Source organism: Drosophila hydei, unplaced genomic scaffold, assembly GCF_003285905.1.
Source record: "Drosophila hydei strain 15085-1641.00,03,60 unplaced genomic scaffold, DhydRS2 tig00008135-arrow-pilon, whole genome shotgun sequence".
NCBI lineage: Eukaryota > Metazoa > Arthropoda > Insecta > Diptera > Drosophilidae > Drosophila > Drosophila hydei.
In genome coordinates, this window is record NW_022045844.1 from 608,740 (window position 1) to 636,005 (window position 27,266).

The 27,266-nt window shown below is 40.4% G+C and overlaps 1 protein-coding gene across 3 annotated transcripts; it reads left to right on the forward strand.

The window, feature by feature from the left end:
• The first annotated feature begins 52 nt into the window (after window positions 1-52).
• Window positions 53-3,704, forward strand: LOC111598716 (nuclear distribution protein nudE homolog). Of its 3 annotated transcripts, none has more exons than XM_023314105.2 (7): window positions 53-764; window positions 1,145-1,455; window positions 1,516-1,669; window positions 1,730-2,003; window positions 2,061-2,312; window positions 2,773-2,864; window positions 3,023-3,345. In XM_023314105.2, the coding sequence occupies exons 2-7, from the start codon at window positions 1,376-1,378 to the stop codon at window positions 3,335-3,337; spliced, it is 1,167 nt and encodes a 388-aa protein (XP_023169873.2). In that variant the 5' UTR covers window positions 53-764; window positions 1,145-1,375; the 3' UTR covers window positions 3,338-3,345. The 3 variants fall into 3 exon arrangements, with proteins under 3 accessions (XP_023169873.2, XP_023169875.2, XP_023169876.2); XM_023314107.2 differs by having other exon boundaries at window positions 510-655; XM_023314108.2 differs by lacking the exon at window positions 3,023-3,345 and adding an exon at window positions 3,539-3,704 and having other exon boundaries at window positions 514-764.
• Window positions 3,705-27,266: the final 23,562 nt, after the last annotated feature.

The window sequence follows — 27,266 nt, forward strand, 5'->3', positions numbered from 1 at the left end:
TAGAGCTGTCGTTGTCGGCCAGCTGACATATATATTTACGTCGCAAATGTAGATTAGCGGTCAAACTTTAAAATGGATAAAAGTAAAGAAAATTAATCGTCTAAAAAAGATGTTAAGGAACCTGATTACAGCACTTCAAAAGTTAATAATGGTTACGAAAGTTTTAGTGATTAAAAAGCAGAAATGATAAATCTAAGGCTGCTACGCAAACGCCGCCAACGCCAATTTACGCAAAACTTCTTTTAATGCGTTACCTCCAAGAATTGTTGGTGACCGGGAAACAGCTTAACACTTCAAGTTCAAGACGCGAAGTGATTTTAAAGGTTCCGCAATTTATTGACGATGCCACAGATATCAATTATGTCTTTTATATGTTCAGTGATAGCAGTAATGATACAACAAACAGATCCATTGTATTTCCTGGTTGATCTTTGACTAAATCTGATATAACTGTCAAGAGAACAATACGCAAACGTAAAACTCGAAGGAAATTAATCTGTTACAAAGCTATGTAGGCAAATCGTAAAAATAAATATAAAATATGTAAAATAAGTAAAAAAAAAACTATTGCATTTAAATTCAACTGAAATATTGTAGTGCAAATGAACAGGGCTGACCGCAACCGACGCTTTGCAACACTGGATCAGGGTTACAGGTTGGTTTGTGCATTTTGGAGTAGTGGTAATTTTTTACAGGCATAACTATTTATATGCGGTTTTTATGTAAATAAACCAAAGCATACGTAGTCAAATTATTCGCAAAGTGTAAGTTATGCATGCCAATAAACGTTTAATGTCCTGTAATCTATAAGATTAGGTTTAATATGGTAAAACAGGCATGTGAAAATGAGTGATGATTTCATTTTGTGGTGGTGCTGCTGCTGCGCGTTGTTGTATTGGAAACTTCGTCGTATCTTTGCTTTGACGCTCTTGTTGTTGTTGTTGTTGCTGCTGTTATTGTTGTTGGCTTAGGTACGGGAAACGCAGAGCCAAACTGGCGGCGACGTCAGCGAGGCACACAAATGTTTATGTAGTTGGTAGTGTGTGATTTAGGGCGGCATAGACAGCAACAACAATAAAAACAACTATAGAAACAACATCAACAATGAGAACACCTGTTTCTAATTGATTTTTCGCATTTTCAGCAACGCGTTCAGATCAATGACTTAACATCAACAACTGTGTTTTGGCATTATAAAAAAAAGAAAAATTAAATCTGAAGTGAAGTGCCACAAAACAAAAGCAACAGACCAATTATAATCGAATTTGCTACATAGAAAATAGGCAAAATAGATAAAGCCAATAAGCAACGAACGAACGAACATTTCTAACCCTGCTTGACCACCGACTAGTAAACAACATAAAGAGCATAGGATATGGAGGCCACACCAATATTTAACAGCGTCGAAGACGAGTGCAGATACTGGAAAGAGCGGTCAAAACAGTACCACAAAGAGTAAGTATTCAAAGAGTATAACAAATAGTCGAAGTTACTTAAGCCTTTTTTTTTTTGTAGGTGGACAGACGTCAAACAGGAGTACGATGAGTATGTTGAACAGTCGAGAGAAATGGAAGCTGAAATGGACGCCACTCTGGAGCAAAAACAGAGTATAATCAAAGATCTCAGAGCCAAGCTTAATATGTTAGAGAAAGAAAACGATTCACTCAAGGTGTGTTCAATCCATTCAACATCAGCTCAGAGTTAGAAATAAATATAATTTCTCTTACAGCTCAAGCTGGACTCACATGGCATTGAAATGTCAAATCTAGATAAACAGCTGGAAACAGTCAAGAAGGAACGCGATTCCATGAAAGAATACCTGCGGCAATTAGAGCAGAAAAACGATGATCTGGAGCGTGCACATCGTATACTCAATGAGAGCATAGTAGACTTTGAGAAGATGTTGGACAAAGCCTATGAAAAGAATGCACTCCTCGAGATGGAGGTGGACGAGAAGGAGGTACTGCAAGAGAAGTTACAGCGACTAATGGACGAGACTCGCGGTGAGTATCATAAGCAACAAACTGAAGAACTTCATCATAGTAGACATTCTTTTGTAGATCTCAAACAAGAGCTCAATGTGAAGTCGCGCTATACGCCAGCGAATGGCACAACAACAACAGTGTCATCAGCAGCTGGTAACAGCTCGATGAACTCCTCAGCATCGCTGCCCAATGGTATTGTGGCCAATGGTGATATACTGCTGCAACATGACAATGCCGCCACGAAGGCGACTAGTATGAGTGTGAATGCTCTAAATGGCAGTTTAAATAATAGAAACGAATATAATCAACAGCAACATTCGCTTAAAAGTAAGATTCTCCATTCATTGAAGCAAACAAAACGCGCACTCAAATTATCAAAATCAAAATCAATATCAATATCAAAATCAAAATCGTCTTGCCATGCCAAATCAGCCAATTGCTTTTAGCTACAATCGCGATTCACAGCTCACTGCATTGCCACACAATTGCTCAATTTGTTCAATGTATAAATAAGTTTTATTTTTTTTTTTTAATTTCATTTTTCATTGCTGTATTTCTGTATGCACAAAATTATTAAATGTAAGCCAAATTTGTTATATTTGCAACATTTCTCGTAGGCAATTCATGTGTGTAACTGTGTTTGCGTGTTTGTATCTGTATCTAAATGTTAGCTTGTTAAGCATTTTGTCACTAACACTCATGTTATCATGTCGTTTATTAATTGTGTGTCTTAGACCTAGTCTACTGATATAACTAACCAAACCGTGTCTGTGTGCTTCCTTTGCAGATCCCGAGAACCTTATCAATGGCAATGCTATGAATGCCAGCTCCCGCACCACGGCGCTCAACATTGTGGCCGACATGTTAAGAAAACTGAACGTAAGTCCCTTGAAACGAAAATTAACTCAAGAATGGTGCCAGCAACGCTTACTCTCTATACTCTATGCCTATATCCTTCCAATGTTTGTGTTTAATGTATTTTTCGTTTGGTTTTTGTTGTGTTTACTTTTGTTCAATACTTTCTTCATATGTTTTAGTTGGACAAGGCCTTGTTATGTCCTGAATGTCAAAAGTTTCGTTGCATTTGTGAACGTGCTGCACTGTCGCCAGGCAGCGAAACAAGTCTATTTCGCCGAGCCTTTGTCAGCACGAGCAGCTCTAGTGGCTGCAGCTCCACTTTGGCGACGCCCAGCAGCGAATGCAGCGGCAGCGGCAGCTGGACGGAGTGCAATGCTACCCGGCGAGCCAGTTTGGCTAGCCTGCAATTTGGCACGAACATATTTAAGCGCTTTGCTGAACGCATGCGCAGCATACAGGACTCTGAGCGTATGCCAGGGCCACCTGAGCTGTGATACATATACAAACAACAATTTGTAATTGCTTTTGGCTTGAGTCTAATGTTTTTTGCGCTTGCATTTATTAATTGCTTTATGTTAATAAATAACAAAATATTTATTTTGTAACTTGATCTGTTCGTTTTTTGTTCGTTATACTGTGATTTTGTTTCTGTTTGATTACAATGTTATTTTATATGTTTTTGTTTTGCATTACAGGCCATGGAGACAAAGCTGAAGACATATCGCGAGCACGCGCCGCCAATGCAGCCCCGTCAATGACCAATAGCAGCGGACAATGGGCGACTATTGCTGGAGTAGGCGAACTGGCAGCTGGGAGCAGCAGCAGCGGCGGTCGCAGCAGCAGCAGCAGCAGTTGCCACATATGGCAGCTGCACAGTTTCATTTGCAGTTGCAGTTGCACTTGCCGTTTCGTTTAGTTTTATGTTTATAGTTACAGTTAATGCGCTACTGCCCCTCGTTTATTTATTTTGTTTCATTGAAATGACTTGTAAAAATTAACAATAGTTATTCTACAACAACAACAAAGAAGCAACTAGTAAATAATTTAACATTATTTACATAGTCTGTGGACATCGATGCCCCGCCCAACATAACTGATAGCGCCTTATTAAGTACTTGTATTGTAATTACATTAATCTTAAGTCTGAAGCTAATCCTTTTGATTTCTCGTGTTCTAAGCATTGTTAAAAGGCCTTCGATTGTTTAATTTTTTGGCATGACATTCGTGGAATGTTTATAGTTATATCTAGAGTATAGTCATGTCCTAACAGAGCTTTGTTAGTGCACCAATACATGTATATTCAGCACTCACAGACACACACACAAACAAACACATTTTGGACATGGCTTAGCGCATAAGTTAAAAATTACAACTTAAGTTCAGCTGAGTCGAAAGTATTACAGCCCCAGCAACCGCACACAGATACAGATGCAGATGCATATAAAGATACACAGATACAGATACAGATACTATTTAACTGGCAACAAATACTCGTAGCATTAGAGGAGGTTTATGGAGGTCGTGTGGCACTTACACTTAAGTTAAAGACAATTTAAAACACCCACACACCCACACACACACACACAGACACACACACACATTTAGTTAAATTTAACAACGTACAAAATATATAAAAAAGAAATCCAACAATTTCAACATTTTCCGTTTATATTTTAAAGTGAATATAAATTATGTAAAAATGCAAAAAAACTGTTAATATTATATAAACCAACTTTTTTATTTATATTACAAATTGTACAACACACGCTAAATTATAAATAAAAGAGATGATTAGTTTTAAATAGAAGCAACTCGTTAGCTGTTCCTCTTGCTCGTTTTGTTTTTTGTTTTAAGTTGCTTTGTTGGATTCTCTCGCTTGTGCACTAAATAATTAATTATCTAAATATTTGTATTAATTTAGCGCGGGCTATGCCAAGGACGAGCTACTGCTGCTGCTACCTAACACCCCACGCCCACACACACACACACAAGTTTGAATTACAAACTCCTGAAAGCTTTTGGCTGCAGCTTTCGTTTCTCCTTTTTAGAACATTTGGTGCGGGTTGGTTTTTGGGGCTTTACCCCAGGAAATTATGCTGTGCATGGGGCATGCTACAACGTAGCTGACCTTGCCACAAGCGGCTGAGTGAGTGCCTGAAGTTGGGTGGCGCTGCCACTGACCATGAGGCGACGTTAAGCTAATGAAAGTGCTTTGGTTTCTGCGAACTAAGCAGCGCGATTTAGCGCCGTTGTCTGCTCTGGCATTGAGTGCAAATATTTTTCATCAGCAGCGACACCAACAGCAGCAAATTGGCAGCAGCTTTTTATCAAGCTTACAGCAGCAACTCCCACGCTAAGGACAGGTGTTGTTGTTGTTGTTGTTGCTGCTGTTGGGTGCATTGTTTATTTTGTCGTCAAACTGAAGCCGTGCAACCAGCAGCGGCAGCAGCACCAGCAGCAACAGCAACACAAGCCCTAAGCGGATTGGGTTGTGCACAATGCAATTCCCGTTTGAAAATAAAAAACAAGCTGACACAAAGCTAAGCTTATGTGTATATGTATGTCTCTCTGCATGTGTGCGTGTGTGTGTGTGCGGCTGCTGCTGCTTATTTTAAAAGCAATTCAAAGAATTTGAGGTTGGTTTTTTGTGCAGCTGCTGTCTAATGAACTCCCACGAGCTGTGCGTCAAATCTGCGTCAGCTAATTAAATGTGCGAAAACTACAAATAGACTGCTAAGAGCAAAGCGAACTAAATAAATATATATATAGTATATAAGTACAGCACCCACTTGAGTGCGGCTCTGAGCGTTGCTAATAATCAGGGTCAGGTTATAGCAGCCATAACAATATACACACAAGCAGAGAGAGAGAGAGAGAGAGTAAGGGAAACAGTCTGTATATTTGGCAAGGTATTTGTATGAAGCTAAAGTGTAATTGTTTTCACATAAAAACAGAGCCAAACAGCTCGTAAGAATTGTAGCGAAAAGCTTGCTGATTCAAGCTGAAAGTTCAGCCTGTTAAATCTTGAATACAGGGTGTTTCAAAACAGAAGGGACTTGATTAGGGTAAACTTTAGGTATATAAGGCGTAATCGTATACAACAAATAAATAAATATATATATAAATAAATAAATAAATAAATATATATATACATACTAAAACTATAACAAAAATATAAAAAAGTATATAAATATATATAATAAATTTCAATAAAGTAACAAGTAGAGCTACCAAATCTCAAGTAATTGAATCATCCTTCATTGAAAAGTATTTGAATAGTAACCAATAATGAAAAAGTTATCAAAGATTCTGTTAACACCTCCAAAAGTATTTGAATATTCGTAATGATTTAAAAAATAAATAAGTTCCACATAATTCCATTTTCCAACTGGGCATCTCATTCATACAACCAGTATTCCAATTTGATTTAATAGTGACACCCTGTGCCTACAATGGCCGAGCTTACAATAAGTATTCCAATTGGATCATCAAGACTTGTTGAACCGAACCTCCCTGTGCGAACAATGAGTATTTCTTTGGCATTTACACACTTTAAATATTTTAAAATAGCGAGCGTTAAATAAATGCGGCACAATGTAAATGCTAACGAAAGCTTCCATCCAGGTAGGTGAGGTGATGATGTTGTTGTTGATGCTGATGTTGATGTTGATGTGGATGCGGCTGTTGCGCCTTGGGGTGGCTACTCGTGGCATGTCCTGGTCTGAACGCGTTCTCAGGCTCTGGCCTAAACATCAAACAAAATCGATATGTGGGTGGATTTGTACTCCAGCATGATTTTCGGCATAAACAAGCCATGCAAACATATACGTACACATATATGTGGGTCAGAGGGGTATGGGCGTGGAGTGAGGAGAGGGGGTCGAGCGGCTGTTGTCTACTCCTCAGGCTGGGTGGGAGTCTTTGCTTTGTTTGAACGCCGCAGGACGCACATTTTTCGTAATGAGTTTGCCTATGTGCGAGCCAAGCCAAGGTGAAGCCTGAAAGCAGGACTCTCAATACCAAAATCCACGCTGAGCAAACAACAACGGCAGCAGCTTTGGGATATTTTCATAGCTGCAAAGGCTGCAATAATAAAAGGCATAATTTGCTTTAATACAAAACCAGAGACCTTTTACGCACACACACGTAGACACTCACTCACACGCAGTGTTGGGCCCAAAGGACATGTCGATGCTTGTTAACAGCAGGCAATGGCGTCGTCTCCGCCATCTTTGCCAACTTCCGGCTGGCATTACATCCGTCGCTGGCAGCTGGCACCTGGCAGCTGGCAGGTGTATACTATATAGGTAATTGCTAGCGATTTCCAGGTGTAAATTGTGTTACAAATGAATTTGATTAGCGCCTGTCCTCAGCTTCGACATCTGATCAAATAACGAGCTTCAACTGCATTTCAATTGGCTCTCTCTCTCTTACTCTCGTCGTTGCTCTCTCCTTCTCTCTCTCACAATCTCGTTTCGTCTTTCTGAATGCTAATTAGCTCAGAGGCATGCCACGCCTACTAAATGTTATGTGCACATCATTAGCAGACATTGGTGAGATTTAATTAAATTGAATTGGCCATTGGCTACCAGGCAACAGGACATTCGCTTGAGATCCTTTGAAATGTTTCGTTGCGGTTTAGCTTTGCATTTGCTGTTGCAGCCAGCTTCAATTAGTTACTGCGTGTGTCTGTGTGTGTGTGTGTGCGTTTGCAGCACTCTTACTAATTGAAGTCAGTTTCTATTGAGTATTTTTGTAGATATTTGCTGGCTTTTGTATTCCGTTTTCAGTTATTGCTGCCAATGGCCGTATAAATTGCCCAATGAAACGAGCTGAAGCCATGTGCAATCTTTTCATGGCTACCCCAAACAAGGTGCACGAATGTTAAAAAAATGCCACGTTGTGTCTGTGTCAGCTCAGAGTATATATATGTGTGGGTATCTACCTAACACACACATGCAGATAGGCTGCATGCGTGTGGCAGGCCATTGTCTGTAGCTATGCTCTGATTTATGCTTCACAAAGAACACACACACACACACACAAGCACACGCAGGCACACTCATAAAAACTTATTCATACGTAGCACATTTGTTGAGTGCTATCTTTAATATTTCTTTCGTTTTGGTCGCCTTCCAAGTTGTGCTAGCAAATAGCCTGCGCTTTTGACTTTTGCCAGCAAAACCCAATCAGCAGAAAAGTATGCTATATTTTTACACTGCTCCCCAGTTGATTCTTAGAATGTTTTCAGTTACATTCAATGGGAATTTTTTTGCTAGTTAGGGAAAATCTTGCTAGCATAGGTAGCTCCCTTAAGTACATGCAAGTTAAGGCTCATATATAAATATATTTATAAATATATAACTTTTTGTTATTATCGAACCATGACTAAACAGTTTTTAAAGGCAATACTAGCTACACTATTGCCAGTCTTAGACTTCTCTAATGAGTTTTATAACAAAATCAATGCTCATGTATTACTTAAGCATTGGACATATTTGTTTAAGATCTTGAATATGATTACTTAACTATATATACGCATATAGAAAAAGCAAGCCGGTCACCAAGAAAGAACTCTTGCTTTCTTCCTTACTTGCTTTTCTTCTACTAAGTAGCACACATACTTATGCCTCTATATCTATTCACCTACTTCTTTTGTTCTTCCACGTTTTATTTAATATTCCACATTATATCTGCCTAATATAGTATACCCAAGCGAAGCAGAACGCTGCAGGGTAAATACATCGAGCGCGTTGAAATTTATGTTGCATACTTTTTTGGGTGGTGGCTGCTTGTAAGCGTAGTCCAATTAGGCGTAAACAAATTTGTAGCTGTTGTAGCTAGTGTTCTTGTTGTTGTTGTTGTGAAATGGGAGCCACTGAGCGACCACTAGTTGCTGTTGTAGCCCACAGCGGCCCCGCCCGCCATGCCCAATCGATGCCGCCCACAACACGCCCACCATTGACATTGACAAAGCTGTTCAAAGCGCTCGCGTCGCTTTGTGTACTTTTTGTAAATATTTTGAACTATTGATACGCATACGCTCATATTGAAGTATATGTCGACAATGGCGATGATGATGATGATGATGTTGAGACTGATGATGATGGCTTCCGTTTGACCCAGATGCCAACAAACTGTTGCTTTTTTGGCCCATGGTAAGTGGCGCTTTTTAGTACAGGGGCAACGTGGGCTGGGACATTTCTGTGCGAATTTCCCTAAATTTCCCCTTAACGACGCAACAGTTATTTTCCCCATGCGGCAGGGGCTCGTGCCAAGCCTCGTGTTCCCGAACTCCACTTTTGAGTTGGAACATTGGGTAAGCCAGCTTGAATTCTCAGTCTTCTGGGGGACCTGATAGCGTTTGCTCGCTTCTTGCGCTAACCTAAATATATATATATATACATACATATATACAAATATATTTAGCTAGCCATATAGCGTAGTGATTCGCGCGTCGCGAGTGACATACATATATAATCAGGTTTTTTGGATCTCAGCAATTGCGAATCGTGAGTAAATAGATTACAAGGCGTAACAATAAAATGCCGATTGATGTTATTTACACCAACTGTTCTCTGTATGGTTGAATGGGATGCGATGGGATGGTGTGGGATGTGGGAGATGGGGTGGGGAGGCGTGGCAGGGGCATAGAGTGGCACTTAACGTACTTGTTAATCGCCCTGTTAAGAGGATTACAATGTTGCAAGTAATTATTATCGGTAGCACTTTGCTCTGAGCTTTGTTGTAAGTGCTAACAGGAATTAACTTTATTTCGATCTAGCCACGTTTTGACAACATAGCCCCAAGGAGACTAACACACACAGCTAAGCAACAGGCAACAGGCAACAGGCAACAATGACTAACAGTACATTTTGCCATTTAGTTTTTAGTGTTACCTTGCCCACACACGCACACACACACACACACACACACACACTGACTCACTCACACACATGCGCTCGTGATACACTTAATCCGACATTTACAATTTTTGCTTAAGGATTTATTTATGGATTCAATATGTGCTCAACGTTTACATAGCTCTGCGATATACACACAGTCACACATATGAGTGTGGGTGTGTGTGTGTGTGTGTGTATTCTAAAATGCTTGAATGCTCTTACTAAAACCCACCCCTGGTCGTCTCTTCTTACTTCTTGGTACATTTGCATGCGCACAACATGAAGCATTTGGAATACACGCATTTTAAATTTTGTAATTCATTTTGTAATGCATATAGGATGGATAGATAGATGAACATGTGTACACATGTGTATATGCAGACAGTCAGCTTCTTTGTGCTCCAGTCAGCAATGGCAGCACAAAACTTCTTTCGACCTCGACTCTGTGCTCCTGGGGAACTAGCTTTGATATGTGCTCAATATTCTTACTTATGCATCGAAGTTGCATTCAATATGGCTGAAGGCGAGCTCGGAAATGGCGAAAGCATTTGCTAAAGAAACTAACATTTCAATCATTTTTTACGGTCAAAGTATTTTATGAACTATATTTGGCAAATAGGCATTAGCTAGGGCTGCAATTTAAAAAGGGACATTGTCGGTGATTCGGCTCGTGCTTGCCTTCAAGATGAACTAGTGTAATTGGTTCTAGTTCAAGCAAACGGAGGAGATCGAGATGGTTTGGTTCCAAGTTCGGTTCATTGTAACAAGTAAATTAAGTTTCCATTCACTTGTCAACTAAATTGCCTTATTATTTATTGCGTACTTTTCCACCTATTTGTTTTCTATGAAAGCTCACACAGAATTACTAAATCAAACAATGAGTCAATGAAACTCAAATTATGTTTTACTGTATTTAAATTATGCTATGGCTGTGAGTCAAAGAGGGGGAGGAATTGAGGTCTCCATTTGTTTGGGTAGTCATTATCGATTTTAATGTATTTAATGTTGAAATTGTTCAAATTTGCCGTTTAATTAATTACCTATCATGCCATAAATCATGCCCATAAATTGTGTGGCCCACACAATTGTGGCTGTTGCTGTTAGCAGGTTGCATCTACAATTGCTGCCGATTCAATTGTTTGTCTTGCGGCTTGTTCAAATAAGAAATTCATTTGATTTGTTGTTAATTCTTATTGATTGCATTAGTGCTGCAACAAGCTATGAAAGTCAGTTGAAAAGCGTGCCGTACTAAAAGTTTTCCGCCTTTATACCACCCCCTGGTTGCAATAGCATCGCTGCCATTCCGACAGCCCTGGTCCAGCTGAAGGACTATTTATAGAAAGTTCAACTCCCACATTTAGCGCACACAGAGCATCAGCAACTCCCCCGTCATGGTGAATAATATGACGACAGCATGTGCGGGACACCGTTGAGCCAGTTGTTTTTGTTGTTGATGATGTTGTTGATGTTGTTGTTAATGTTGGCAAATGTAGTTGTTGTTCATCTACATACAGCACGGATTGTTCTTGTTGTTACGTTGGATGCGTAGGTGCGGTTGCAGCGTAACGCCAACGAGATATATAGAGAGAGGGCGAGAGAGAGAGGGAAAGGAAGCAATTCAGAGAGAGTATGTAGAATGCAAACATTAACCATTGGGTGCAAAATGTCTAACAAAAAGTGAAAAATACAAGTTAACACGCGGTGTGGCTAACAAGCATCCTGTAAACTTCAAACCATTTATGAATTGACTCAAATTTAAGCAAGCAATTGTGGAACAGTGGGAAAATGGAAAGAGTGCATTTTTATAAGAGTATAAGAGTACTGGCTTTAATTTTTATATGAGGCATTATTAAATAAGATATGTATACATATTCGGCAATTCAACTAAGTTATACTATTATGATTAAATAATTTCCTTAATTTCCCTTGTAAGTATGAGCTAAGAACTCAGTAAGTTATTCAGGGAAATATTCAAATGAACGATAGACTGTCATTAATGTAAGCCAGGGCTGCAAATACTTGAATTTGTATTAAAATGCTAATGAATCCGTGTTGGGTAAGCCATTTTGGAAAGTGATATATAAAATTCCCATTCATATTGCTAAGCTCCAAGTGTACTGGAAGGCAAAGCCAAAAGCAATCACCTTGTGTAACAATATGCTCGCTTTAATTAGTTATAGGGTATCAGAAGACACCAAAATAAAAGCAACAAGCGATGGCGCGGCAACAACACGACAAAAATCGATATCCAAATCTACATTCGGTAGATGGTTGTTGTTACGAAAATATCAAATATGCAAATATTTGCTCGTCAGCTACCTGAAAATAACGCTAAACTTGTTGTCTCCCTCTTCTTAACGCGCTCTTCCTCTGAATCCAACTCTGCCCCTGCCACTCTCGCTGAGTGCCTGTCGGTGTGTGGGTGCTGCATGAAAATTTCGGGCAGTGCTAAGAGCGAGGGAAGTGAATCCCGAACGCAGAGGCCCAGAAGCCGATTTGCCAGGCAATATGTGAATTGTGCCACAGGTAGCAGGGGAATAGCTGTCACCTTGACGTACCTGCACATATACATAAGAATATGTACACATACATATATGCATATATAAATATGGCGTTAATAACAAGACAAACAACGCGTGCAAAATAAAGATCAAAAGCTTTAACACGGCCGCCGCACGCTAAAAAGATGTGCAAATATTTTAGTTGATTTTATTACAATTTCATATTGGACCCCATCTCGCTGTCGCCAGCCTTTTCTTCTTCTTTTTCTGTTTATTTTTTCTTTCGTTCCAATTTTCCCTTTTTTAGGCGAAATAATAAAAAGATAATTTTATATCGAACGAAAGCCGTGCGAGACGGGTTGCCGGTCAGACTTTTCGGCACAGTTGGTCAGTTTGTTGCCATTTGGTTTTCAACTTTTTGTTCTCTGGGTCTCGTTACCTGCAGCTGTTTATCATAATTTTGTTGATTTGGCTGTCTGGCAACAACGGAGCCAACAGCAAAAACGCTTCAACAACAATCGCTGCTTGCAAATCAAAAAGGGGCGACACCGGAAAGCAGGCTCCAAAAACTTTGCTGACCCCCGCTCAGCTCCGCCTGCGTCCCCGCTTCCTCTCCCAACTCAAAAACTTTGCGCAAGTAAATTTAAATGGCCCCAAAAACGAGAAAAATAAAAAACCAACGATATTAGGCGTTCTTTTGGCAAAGTCTTTAATACCCTGGAAAAGCCAAGAGAGAACAAAGAGTTTTTCCAATTAAGAACTCTAAGCGTTAGCAGTTTGATCAAGGCAAATATGCGTAAGCTCCTAAAAACTAGCTCGAACTCGTACAAAGAGCTGAGCTTCTGCGAACTGCAAACAGCGCCAAAGGTGTGTGAGAAGGCAGAATGTTAAATGGGGCCACGGCAGAAATTTCACACATGAGCTGTTGGAATTCCCAAGCGGTTTATGAAAAGTTATCTTTATACACTTAATATACATATCTATTTATATATACTGTAATGGCTGTGAAGTGTGTCAAACCCAAAGAGTATGTCAGCAAGCTCTGTCCGTGGCAGCGCGCTTCTGAAGCGCACTTTTGATTGGCCAACGTGGCGTATGCGTCATTTCAAACGCTTCGCATAACTTTTTTTTGGTAGCATTTTGTGTAATGAATTGTTGTGACAGAATAATGTGGCCTGGACTGTTGTTTTTGCTTTTTTATGGCTGTGTTAGGCAATTTAATAAAATATGCAATTGCCCGAGGAGCCGAGTTTGCCGAGAAGCCGTGGAGCGTGTGGCGTCAACTGTTGCGCGCCTGCTGCCCCCGAGGGTCCGCAGTGCCAGGGCTTGGTTGGGTCCAGGCCGGGCGCCAGTGGCCAAACAGCCGCGTCTGCCAATTAAAAACATGGCGTCATGGCAACCAAATTGGCAAATGCTAGAACATCTAAGCGAACACGCAAACACACAAATGTTTATTAGCCGCAAAACGTTGCTCATTAAAAAGTTCGTCACGGCTAAACTGAAAGCAAAAGCAACCTGGCAACTGGCAACTGGCAACTGGCAGCTGACAACTAGGGAGAACTACGACTGGAATTGGCTCAAGGATAGGGAATACAACAACGTGGCCTGATTAAAAGTTTTGCCTTGGCCATGGCTCAACAAAACGTGGCTTTAACTTGCTTAGCGTTCGGTTAGCTAGTGTCGGGTCTAAAGCCTCCGGAACGTGTTTTCTATGCCCGCTGACAGCCTGCCTAATTATGTACAACATCAGCCGCTAAGCGTTCATGCAGAAGGTAGCTGAAAGTAGTTGGCCGAAGAAGTGACCGACTTGCACATATCCTGTATATCTTAGGAAACTTACTAATGGGCTTAAATAAATCCATAAATAATTACAGCTTTAAGAGAATTTAAAGCTTTAAGTAGCTTGTAAGCATAGTAAAGCGAAATTGAGGGTAGTTAAGCTTAACATTATATGCTGTAGCTTTAAAAGGCTTTTTTTATGTAAGCTCTCGAAATCTTGCGCTCACAAATTATTACAAATTATATTTAAAAAGATTTTTGTTTATTGATTATGACTATGACTATGACTATGACTATGACTTAAACAGCTCCAATGCTTTAAGAGGCTTTAAAGCTTTGAGCATCATGAGCATTATGACGTTAGTCAGCTTTAAGGCAGTTACATTCAAGAATTGTCAAATATTATCTACCAAATGCCGTAGATATAATGCTCAGAAATCAGCTAACTATATAGCCGGCTTAGATATGAATAAAGCCCAGCTCAAGCTGCATCAGCTTGTACAGCCCTTCAGCTCCTGTATACTACGTTTCTAAAAGTCAAACTGAACAAAAGTTTTTATGAAATTTTAAGTCGGCTTTAAGCTTTTAAGCACTCAGTAACTTTTCAGTTTCAAGCAACACAAATAAGCTATAAATATAGCTTTTAGTTCGAATATAGTAGAAAAACAAGCTCTGAAATCTTATCCTAGAAATCAAATAGAATTTAAGCTAGGTTATTCTCAACAGCTTACGCATTATTGTTCTGCTGCATTGCTTTGCTAACTTTTGTGCCTGACCGCTTACAGCTTAAGGCTTAAATCGCAACAGCTATAGCCCGGCTCAGTCTCTTGTTTTTTTGTAATATTCAGACTAATAACCCTTTGGATTTGATGGGCGCATAATAATATGCTCTAAAATGTGCCCAAAAATATTGAGCTTGCCTTTTTTGTGTCACAGAGGTTTCTGTTAGGTTGGCCTGCAGCGATTTGCTCAGCTGCTTTGATCTTTTTTCTGCTGTTGACTGTTCCCCTATCCCTCCTCTGCCCTCTCCTCCCTCTGTCAACCGCTGTGCGTGTCCCTTTCGTCTGCCCAGTGGGTCGTTAGTTTTTTGTTTCTGTGCCGCACTTGGCACGCCCCAACGCTTTTTATGGCTTTTTATGACATTTGATTGCTTCATCTGCCAAAAACGTAGCCCAAACTCAAACTAAAAAAAATCAAATACTATAAAAGAAACCTGAACCCGATTCGTTGTCCAAATCAATATCAATGAACATATTAATACACAAAACGTGAGCGCTGGCTCAATGGCAAATTGCACTCTTATGTGCATACGCGAGTGGATATACACATATGTGAGTGTGTGACTCAGGTCAAAGCACACACAGAAGCCCAAAGGACACGGCGCACAGAACAGATAGGACATAGGACACTCTGGACACTAATCAATGCGACGTTTCAGCGAGGAGTCAAGTGCGTGTCTCTGTCTGTCTACGTCTCTGTCTTTGTCTGTCTATATGTCTGTGTGGCAGCAACTGAAACTGTAATCATTATATAGCCGACACTTCCTGTGTGTATACACACACACACACACACACATGTGTATGTTTACAGTAGCTGTGCACACACACATCCTGGGCGTGTTTTCTTCTCGCCTTTGTCTCTGCTGCCTGGTTGCATTGCGCCATTTGAATAATATATGGCTGACAGACTGTAAGCACCCACACACCCACATCTATATATATATAGAGGGATAGACAGAAAGAGAGAGAGAGAGAGAGAAAGAGCTCAGCTACGACTGGGTCTGGGCAAAAGTTAAACATTGCTGACACTCGCTTCATTTATTATAAAATATGCAAACTCTCATCTCGGTCGTTGGAACGATCAGCACATTCGTCATTTATAATAATAATGACATTGTCATTCTCATTGTCCATGTCATTAACCAAGCAGACAGCGCAGTTGCAGCTGCGGCCCAGTTGGCTAGGCCAAGTGTTGCATGCAACGTCTCTGTGTGCTTTAAGTTGCCTGATTTGCATAATTGAGGCAACTGCATGAAATGGCATGTAGCAATGCTTTTTAAATGCCTCTGTCCCAGTGGAAAGCATAAATCAGCCTAATGGAAATCGTGAGTTGCCGCCAGCAATCCGAGTCGATTGAGCACGGTTAATTCGAGAAAGAAACATGAGAAAGGCGCTTTAAAAGAGTCATGAAAAGACGAAAGAAAAAGCAGTGAAAGGAAGAAAGAGAGAGGGGGAGAGAGATACGAAAAGGGAGAAGGAGAGCAAGAGAGAGAGAGAGAGAAATAAAGAGAGAGACGTAGAGGGAGAGAGGCATAAAGAGAGCCGGATATATATGAGGAGAGAGAGAGGCAATGAGCTATATGTAGATTGAGAAGAGCAAAGTAGCAGAGAGAGAATGAGGAGAGAGAGAGAGTGAGCTAGAGAAAGACAATATGAAAGATAAAGGAAACTAGAAAGAGAGAGGGCAAATTGATAAGGAACATTTAGAATTTGAACGATTTCGATTAAGTACATCAATTAAAATTCCCCTTTTCATCGATAATTCTCCCAGTTTGAAATGCGTAAGCAACATTTGAATATCTATCTATATGTACAAATATGTATATGCCACAGCGCTGAAATCATTAGCAGATGATGACAAGTGAAATACCTCTTAAATATGCTGTCCGCAAATTGAGCTGAGAATGCATTAATGCAAAGCTCATGCAGCTGTCAGACAAAGCAGAGTAAACAGTATTAGCAATAGATATACGCTGAGCTGCAATAGAAACAGACAGACAGGCAGACAGATAGACTAACAGAGGATAGACTGAAAGACAGGCAGGCAGACTGTCAGACAACTGGATGGACAGGTTGCTGATGGGCTGTGACGGCAGCTCTTGGCGCGTTGTCAAATCATTTTGGTGCGACTGGCGACAGCTGGCGGAGGCTGACAAAAGGCAAAGTGGGCGTAACTAACAGATGATTGACGCATGCACATTCCCTCTGTCTGTGTGTGTGTGTGTCTGTGTGGATTACACACATCAAAACAGCTAGAATGACAGTTAAGTTGTATAATTTTTAATTTTTTTCTCGCTCTCAACTGTTTTCCATCCAATTTGGTTATGAATTTTTCACTATGCCTTGCTGACAACTATGCAAATTACCAACTGTCGCTACCCGAAATGGGCTGCCACGCCCAATAAATACAATGCAAACACGCCACAAAACGGAGGCAACAGGCAACAAGCTGCATGCGAAAGTTTTGCTTATTGAAAAAGTTCTTTTTCTCCCTCTCCCCCCAAACATTTGTCGTAATATTATGCAGGTCGCTTGAACCCTTTTTGCGTGGCCAGACTTTCCAATAAAAAGGAGAAGCGAACGGGAAAGCAAAGGAAATGAATAAAAAAACAGATATAAATGTGTGTATGGAGCAAAATTGGGATTTCGCAGTGTGAACTTTTGCTTTTGTCTTACGCCCAGCAGCACTCGAGCACCTTTATTTTGCATTTGTTGTGCGCCCAGAGAACAAAGCAAATGCCGAGATCCGGACCCAGACCAGTACCCGGCACGGACTTCGACCCAGGCAGCTCAACTTGAACGTGTTGATTGATTGCGCCAGTCAGGGGTGGGCAGAGAACAGAGGACAGAGGGCAGAGGGCAGAGGACAGAGGACAGGGGGCGTTGCTTTCGAGGCGAGCATTGCATTGAAATCGGGGGCAATGGCAATGTAAATTGTTCGCATCTCGAGTGGCTGATGGCTCTCGGTGGCTGTTTGCATAAGCCAAGCCAAATGAAATGAACTGAAAAACAGCTTCAAGTGCTTTAACTAAAATTTAAATGCCAGTTAAAGCAGGTGAGTGTATGTGCGAGCCTGTGTGTGTGAGCAAACAGATGGCTGAGGTACGTGCTGAGCATGTTAAAGCTCTGGCTCGCATATTAAATTACAGTCACAAAATTGGTCGATTAGTCGCTGTGGCATAGAGCAGCAGCAGCAGCAACAAGTAAACGCTTGCTACAAATTGTTGCGCATACGCAACGTAGTGCCTGACAATGGCAAAGACAACGACGCTGTAAAAGTTTCCTGTTTTATGACCAATTTTTGTTGCTGTTGCTGTTGCTGTTGTGTCTCATAAACGCAAAATATATAAAATATGTTTTATAGGGAATGACGCTTTGAGGTTAAAAATAAATCAGGACATTGCGTATACGCACACCTTTACGTAAGTGTGTGCTTTTTAGTCATTTCTGGATGAAAAAAGCGGCCAACAAAGCGTTATTAAATGAGACATTTAATTAATTGCCATGGCCTGGCTGCAAATTAATTATGTAATCTTAGCACCTCAGGCAAACTGAGTGCTTTAATGAAATTTAAAAAGCTGCCAGGACACGAAGACAGCGAGCGTAAGAGCCACTGAGCGTGGCAGTCAGAGTGAGGTAGAGTCGAAGCGATATAGCGCCTAGAGCGAATTGTATTTGTGTACACATATTGAGGCAAAGAAATAAATTAAATTGCATACATTCTGGCGCCGGGACGCACTTGACAGCTGGTCACAAAAGCCAAGCAGCCAGTCAGCCAGTCAGCCTGGCAGTCGCTTTATATAAAAGCTAAAGCAAGAGGGTAGCCATGCATATACCCTGTAAGTCTGCATGGCAAGCGCTTAGAGGGCAGGCAGCAGTTGTTAAGCAGATTAAGTTCTATATGTCGCCTTTATTAGGGAACAAAAGCTTACTTTTCTATAGTTTCATACAAAGAGCAAGCTATACCCTGTACCTGTATGTATAGAGCTAATAGCAAAGGTCGCAAATTCTTAAGAAAACATTTGAGATTTAGATAAATCTTGCACTAAAGGAAACTCAAACAGTTGCCTGATATAGAAGCTGCATAACTACGTAGAAGCCAGCAGCTGAAGAGATTTAATATTATAATTTTAGTTTATATGAGGATAAAACTGTTAACTGCTCTATAACAATTGTTAAGAGAAATTCCTTTAAATGATGTTAAGCAAATATTTGTTCTAAAGTTTAAGCTCTGACTAAGCAGCCCTCGCTAAGCACAAAAGTGCAGACGTCTGCGTGCGTGTGTGGGTGTATGTATGTGTGTGTGTGCCGCCTGTAATAAGCAACAAAGGCAACCAAAAAGCAATGTTTATTTTGATTTACAAACTGAGGCGACGATTGAGACAGGGAGGCGTGCATAGATGAAGGCGCAGACAGCAGATCAACTTTTCACTTGACTACGGCAAAAATAAAGAAAAAGCAAACGAAAATGAAAATGAAAATGTTTTGTGCGAGGCGAGTAGAGTCGAGCAACAAGAAGTACAGTAACAGTAACAGCAACAGCAACAAATACAAACACAAAGCACGCAACACAAACACACGCAACAGCAACACAAACACAAAAGTTCAACTCTCTCGCACGCACACATGGACAGGAGCATGGACACGGCCACGGACACGGCATAATGGCAACGTATATAGCGGCAAAGCAAGTCCCGAGCTTAGCGCTTAAGCCTGCTGCGACAGGACATTTAATCTTCTTGTATTGAGTTTGGTGTGAGCGAGCCAAGGGTGGCCAGGCAGCCAACCAGGACAGGCCCAAGACAACTTCAAGACCTGGTCAACAGACCGAAGCCACAGCGCAGAGAGCGTGAAGTCAGCAACAGCTTCAAGTGGCTATAGGAACAAGCACGAGGAGTGGGCGTGCTTGGTGACTTGGCAAAAGGGTAATACCAAAAGCTGTTGCTCTGATTTTTATTGTAATTCTAAGAATTGTTATTTTACTTTAACAAGCCCGAACTCAATCTCTGCTATTTCCAGCCAAAGCAAGAGCTCGAGTGTGTGTGTGCGTTGAGTTAACTTGAGAAATGTCATGGGGCTAATATCAAATGTGTCGTGCCTCAGCCAAAGTGTCGTCTATTCTGAGGTCTCACACAAATTGCCATCTCTCAAAATAGGCAAAAGAGAATAAAAAACCTGCGCTCGCATATGCCCAGGCAAATGTACTCGAATATATGTTTGCTTTGTATGTTGCGGAAGAGACGAAGGCAAAAGAAAGCACTCGAAAGTGGTAAACCAATTCATTAGTATATTGTGTAAGAGTGAGCTAAATAAAATTGAGCTTATTTACTGTGGTTGCCACAAAAATTCGTAAAGAGAGAAAGGCATTTCGAGTCTGAATACTTATCTTAAGATTTGAGCTATAAAAGGCATTTGTGGTTAGCAATTGTAAAGCGTTTTATTGTGTGTATCTTGCGTGTTTATATTGCTTTGCTTGCAGTTAAATTGATTTAAATAAATTTATAATTAATAGTGAGATCAAATGTTAATTGCTGCAAATCAATTTAAGTGCACTGGCTCAAATTCAGTATTTAATTGCTTCCGATATAAATTGAATCTGAATTAGTAGCTCAAATGAGAAATTTAAGGCGAATTTAATTTAGAAGTACGATAAGCTAAGACGTGAACCAACTATTTGATCTTGCATCAGTAGTTTGCAATTCAAGCGAATTACATATACGAATTACCCTAACCAAGACTTGAACCAAATATCGAAGTTCTAGATACAAATATTAAGGCGAATTATAAGTTCACTACGTGAACCGATTGAGCATGTTTTTAAGCTATCGATAATGCTACTTATCGCGAACTAAAAGCTTAATAATTTATGTTCTGCGCTTGCAGCAAAATACTTAATACAATAACTGATTTGAAATCGTAAATTCTGACTCTTTAAATTGCAAAAAAAGGAGAGAACGCGAAGGTGTGCCACCAAGGCGCAGCAGAAACGAAACTAATTTCCGGCTATCGAAGGACGCAAACAAAAACCACGCGGAAATCGAATTAACGAGCTAAAGCTGGAGCATTGCGTGACTTCAATTAGGGATAGGAATGAGCATGCGAAGTTCTCACATGATAACTGCCCAGATGGAGCTACCATTTAAAGCGCGCCATATTGGGCGGTAAAATACATTTACGATATGACAGCTGGTTATAGCTGCTTTGCTGCTGTTCGCAAGTTTGTAAATAATGCAGACGAACTGCGTCTGTAGCTTGCCACATGCCACGTGCCGGCCCAAAATGACAGCAGCAAAGTGCGAAGCTAACGACGTGGCCGAAACGTTTCAAAAGTTGTTGCCACTGCTGCTGCCCAGACCCCAGAGTCCGGAGTCTGTTGCAGCTGCAGCAGCTGCTGCTGGCCATGCAAAATGCAACTTGTTGTATTTGTTGTTGTTGTTGTTGCTTAAGTGCAGATGTTGTCCATGACAGAGCGGAATGCATTCTGCATTCTGCATTTGCATGCCCCGCATTTTTATGCATTTCTCAACGGATAAACACACAAACATTTCGCTTGGGACAGCAGGGCAATCGGCAAGCGGCATGCTGCATGCGGCACGCATTAAGTGCAGCAAGCGAGTGCTGTTGCCCATGAAAAATGCATTTCAATATTTTTTGCTGCTTCGCTTTCAAACAAACATTAATTAATGGCCAACTTTTTATGTGTTCCCTCGTTTCGAAAAGGGTCAGCCAGTTGGTTGCCTGGCAACTGGGGAATCAGCATCGCGGCACGCCCCCTTGCAGTAAACGCCCCTGCCATTGCTGCTCTTAACATAATTACGCTTTTATTCAAGTGTTGCCTACCAGAAGTCGCACGAACAAGCAAAGCGAACATTGAGAGCGAAAGCAGAGAGTGTGTGTGTGAGGAGTATGTGTGTGGGTGTAAGTGTGGGTGTGTAAGTGCCAAAAGAAAATACAACGCTTCACAGTTCAGTCGCTTAATTTCCGGTGTGTTTGTTGTTCATCCAGCGAACTAATTAAAAGTTCAGTGTGTACGTAAAATAGAAAAGGGCATCAGACAACATTCTCGTTAGCAGCTGTAAAAAATGCTACGACCTTGAGACTGCTTTTCCATTTTCCTGTCTGCCCTTGAACTAAATACAATATATTATATATATGTATATATATAAGCTTATATGGGTATATTCATATGTTATAGCAGCATGTAGTGTATGCCAAAATCAATGTCAACCCTTTTTAGCTGCTAGCTATAAATTATAGCATAGGTTGCTGGGATGTTCAGACAAAACAAATCTATTATATATATGCATAAATCTATATAAGCGAAGGCGTGCAATGTATCTTTATGACTTGAATGTTGCATATCAGAAAATTTTTAACAGCAAAAAATCTTTAAGACATTTCTTTAACTAAGAAGCATCGTATCTATAAAATAGCATAGAATATTTGTGTAATAAATATCAGGGCCTTATATTTATATCAAAATTGAATTTGGCGCTTAAGATTTCAGTATCTATGTCTTGGTTGGGTCTTCATTATATACTTATCATAGCGAATATGTATATATAAAACTTTAAAGCATTCTATTAGATGTAGATTTCAGCAGCAATTTGAATTCGAGCTCATAGAGATCTTACAGCACTCACTTCTAAATACATTTCACAGCAGCTATGCCACATACAGTGAGTAACAATAATATTGGCACAGCAGCAATTTCCTAACTATTTGAATTTTGGCTAAGCTTCTTGCTAGGGTATGCAGAGTGCGTATTATTTTTTAAAAGAATTTTTGTCGCTACGACAAAGCGAACCAAAAATATGCAACGTTTTGTGGTCACGCTCCTAGACATTGACTTATATATATATAAACTATATATATATATGCCTATCTACGCATTCAGCAATAGTTTTTATATTTTATTAGCCATGTCATAGCTGCTGCAAAACCGCGGAAACCACGTTGCGTACATGTGTTGCAAGTGATGCAGGCGAAATTCCAGATATGAAAATCATTTATTCGCAAATTTCGAGAATGTGCGCGTGGGCGTCAGTGTGTGCGTTGGGCCCCAAGGGCGTGGCATGCCGTGGGTTAGTCAAAGCCGATTAACGAAAATTCAATTTTCAATTTGGCACTGATTGCACTTTGGCAGGCGCTCGCGCGTCATGACGGCAGCCTCAACAAAGGGAAACAGAGAAAAAGGGACTAATTTATGCAGGTTGTACGAATCGTCGTGAATCCTGAATTTGATTTAAATCTGTTAAATCTATTAAATTATGTGTATTTGTGTGGCAAGCAAGTACTCAGCACTTTTAGTCAAATCTGGATTAGATTTAAGCTAAGTCTGCATGCTTGGCTTAATTGCAATAATTTCTAAGAAATATCTTCAAGAATTCTGAGTAACAGTATTTATGAATATATATATATTTAAATTACTTTCCAAAAGATTATTTTCACATTACTTATTTGCTGATTTGTTGCTGCTTACATTGCTATGCAGCGCTGTTTCGATTTCCAATTCCAATAAACTAGCTCGAAGGACTATTCATTGCAAAGCTAAAAGGAGCTTGACGATGGTTTGATTTCTAATTATAATGAATTGATTGTAAACACCTTTGGTCCTTAAAGCCACTATCAGTTCCATTTATGTTATTGGTGAAAATTTAAGAGCACTGCTTTGGTACAAGAATTTAAAGACGATTCCCAGAAATGTATTAAAAATATAAAGTAAAGTTTATGAACGCCATTATTGTATATTTTCAAGGAATTCTCTGACTTGTGTAGAGCATTTACAAAATTCCTTTTGGCTCGAAATGCAATAATCTCTGAGTCGTCGGCAGCCAGAAGACAAGGTTAGACATGGATGAAATGGCAAAGATGGCAAAGGCAACGGGCAGTTAAGGGGGAAATTAAATAAACATCATAAAAACTATAAATCCTATGGAATTTGCAATAACTTATTCCGTAACCAGAAGCTGTGGCTCCCCATGGAATCCGATGCCAATCCCGTTTGCCAATGTCCACTAAGTCAAATTGCGCTGCAGTTGTCACATTTCTCACTGGGGTCTTCTTCTTAGCTTTGGCTTCTAGTTTTGTGTAAAACTTTTGTGGCAAATACTTTTAGACAACTTTTCTTGGCCGACTCTCGGAGCAGCTGCCAACCTGGCTAAATTTCTCGATTTGTGTTACCCTCTTCTTATATGCATATATATTTGTCTGTATCTTTGTGAAAGCCTTTGTATCGTTCGATTGTCTTATTATGCGTTATAAATCGTATGACGGCTGTTAAACAGACTTAAATCTCTATAAAAATCAGAATGTATGCAAACGAGCATAAAAAGCTTTATTTCAGATACACCCACGTACACAGACGCTCGATGTGCGTGCGTTTATGTGTGTGTGTGCGTGCGTGTGTGCGTGCGCTGGGTCTGTCGTTTGGTTCACCCCTACTCTGATATATATCAAATATTTCCTGCATGCGTTCACAAAAATAATTTCTTTCGCACATTTTCTTACGAATCAAATTATGGGCCACCTATGTCAATGTGTGTACATGTGAGTGTGTGTGTGTGTTTGGGATTATTATGAAAATGCCACGAATTATTCGCGTATAAAAGTCATCATTAATTTCTCTCAGACGCTTTTTCCTGACAATCATTTTGGAATTTATGCGCTCATTCATGCGAGACGGTGGCTGAAGCCAGAGCTGCATGACAGGCAGCTGCCAATCGTGACCGCCTACATGCTGCCACGTCTATAGCTGTCGCTTGGTGGGCCGATGCGCTGGCACTTTTCAGTTGTTCAGTTTACCTCGAGCATTTGCGTTCGCCTCAAGTTTATTTTTTTACGAGTTCATCAAAGTTGTGGTCGATTTTAAAGGCGCTGCCATGTGACAAGGATAAACAAGGTCATAAAACTGCGTCGGGACACAAGCAGGAAGCGCGTTAAATGCGCCAAAGACTTCGGCAGAGATTCGCAATGCATCACCCAGGCAACGAAGACATCGCAGCTGCAGCTGCCACGCAACGTTGCTGAACAATGGCTGCGGCATTTATTATGCATACGCCCCGTAGTGCATATTTGTTGTGTGATAAAGTCGGTTAATAGTCGCATGAATAAAACATGATCAAAAACCAGACAACAAGATCTCGCCAGCGAGGTGCGAATGCCAGCCAACTTTTCCGGCTCTTTTTTTCGGCCTTTGTTGCAGTCTAATAAAAATTAAACTAAACGTCTTCAGCGAACTGTTTGGCAATTGGTCTTGAATGCGGCGCAAACTAATTTACTTGTCCGTTTTAATTATGGCAAGCTATTAAGCGGCGCGTAAGCCACATGTACCACACACACAGCGCGAGATAGATAGATAGATAGCGAGAGAGAGGGAGAGGCACATGTGTGGGTTGTGCGTAGCCAGTGGCATATTATTAGGCCATATAAATTCATGTCAGTCGAGTTTCGCTTTAATTAACTTTCATGTTTGTATTAGCCATTTTGTCTATGTGAGTCTAAAATGACTTTGCCACTCAGTCTCTTGCCACTGCCACATGTGGCACATTGTCATGGTCAAGTTTTGATCTTCCTGCGTTGTTGTTGCTGCCGTTGTTGTACAATGGAATTTCCCAAAAGCTAATTGGACGCCCAAAAACAATGCCGGCAGGACACTTGGCCAATTTGATGTATGTATGTGTGTGAGAGCGCGCGCGTGTGTGTGGGTATTTGCACATGCCAAGACTAGAAATTAATTGGCAATTTGAGCTTTGTCCAAAATCTGATAAATCTCTCGAGTGCCAAGCATAGCCATGCAACAAAAGGTTGTTCAACAATTTGCATTTGCAGTTCACACTGGCCAAACGGCTTCCCAGAACTGGTTGTAGCTGCTATTTGAGTTTGCTTTCGAATAATTATGAAACGCAATAATATCAAAGATTGTGCCTAAGTGCACTTTACTTATAGGGATTCTAGAGTATATACTACTATATCTATGTTTACTTTAACTTAGCTCTGCAAACACTGGCCAATGTCAAGCTAGTCAAAGTTTTTGTGTTTGATTTGGGCAAAGTTTTGCTTTGGCTAATGCTAACTGAAAATCTTTGGTTTAGCTACCCAGTTGCCGAGTGCTGCTGACTCAATTTGCAATTAAATTGTAGAATAAAGGCCAGTTGCTGCCGGAGAGGGCGCCAAGCACATAAACTTTGTTGTAAAATTTCAGGCATGACTGGCTTCAGTAGGCGCACCGGAAACGGAAATGATTTTTGCTGTCGTTGCTGTTGCTGCTGTTGTTGCTGCTGCTGCTGTTGCTGATGGAATGTACACATAATATTTACTCAACGCTTTCATTTCGGGTTTTGATTTCTGTTTGAAATGCATAAAAAATTCATAACAATTCTGTGGCCACTAAAAATGAAACACGCCAAAACGAGCGCCACTTAAAGGTCCAAAATGGGAAAATATTATTTTACGCTCAATAAAATGGCATTTTGAAATGTGATTTGTTTATGTTTATTTGCCGCTGTCGCTTGTTTGGACAGTCCAAATTGCCACTGGCGACAAATAAATAGATATCATGAAGACCATATCATCATCCGCGTATATATATTCAATTTCACATTGAAATGAGAGGGTGTTAAATGGAGTGCACTACACATATGAAAGAGAAAACATTTTAAGCAAGTGTTTCAGCTTTAATGCAGGTTTCCACTTGCAGTGCAAGCATAAATTTAAACAAAAGCTAAGTGCATTTATTTATATTCAACATATTCGCTTGCAGCTGTGCAATTGTACTCCGGACTGAGCATGCTTCACATAATAAAGTCCTCACAGCAGGCAAAACTCAGTTACCTTTTTTCCCTATTCTTTCCGTAAATGCGTTTCGCTTGTGGGGCAGAAACGTTTTATGCTGCATACTTTGCTGGCGTATTTATAAAGAAACCAGATACAGTGCAACAACACGGAAGCCGCTTCAGTTACAGCTGGAGCTGCTGCTGCCGTTGAGCTTGACGCCTGAGATATGACTCGGCGTTTAGCCTTCACTATATTTTTAGCTCATCCTTGACGGCGGCTACTATTAAACCATGAGCTAGTTAAGAGTTCGTGGGAAGCTGTTACCTGACACGACACTTCACTTCAGTTGAGCTTTACAAATTGAGGGTCAGCTACAATTAGAGGTGATAGAAAAGCAATTGGATCTGGTCAGATAAGCACGCAAATTAATGCAAATCAACAAGCTATAAAAAACTGTTAATTTTTCATATTCTAAAGCAGCTTATTCGCTGTCGTTAATTTGATTACTCTGGCCACTCACTGATTGGGTAAATATATTTCGACATGGTGGCAACGTCTAAAAGTAACTAACAGGAATCGCCTCAGTGTTGGCCAACTAAAAGCTATGAAAACTAATCGATATACATTATCGATCGACTGTTTAGCGCTCAAGAAGCACTGCAGACAATAAAATGAAACGCTGAC

Excerpts from the sequence above, each read along its gene's own strand:
- LOC111598716 (XM_023314105.2), top strand. The coding sequence starts at position 1,376 with ATGGAGGCCACACCAATATTTAACAGCGTCGAAGACGAGTGCAGATAC. Across the intron at positions 1,670-1,729 it reads AAGAAAACGATTCACTCAAG|CTCAAGCTGGACTCACATGG; the intron begins GTGTGTTCAATC and ends TTTCTCTTACAG. Across the intron at positions 2,313-2,772 it reads ACAGCAACATTCGCTTAAAA|ATCCCGAGAACCTTATCAAT; the intron begins GTAAGATTCTCC and ends CTTCCTTTGCAG.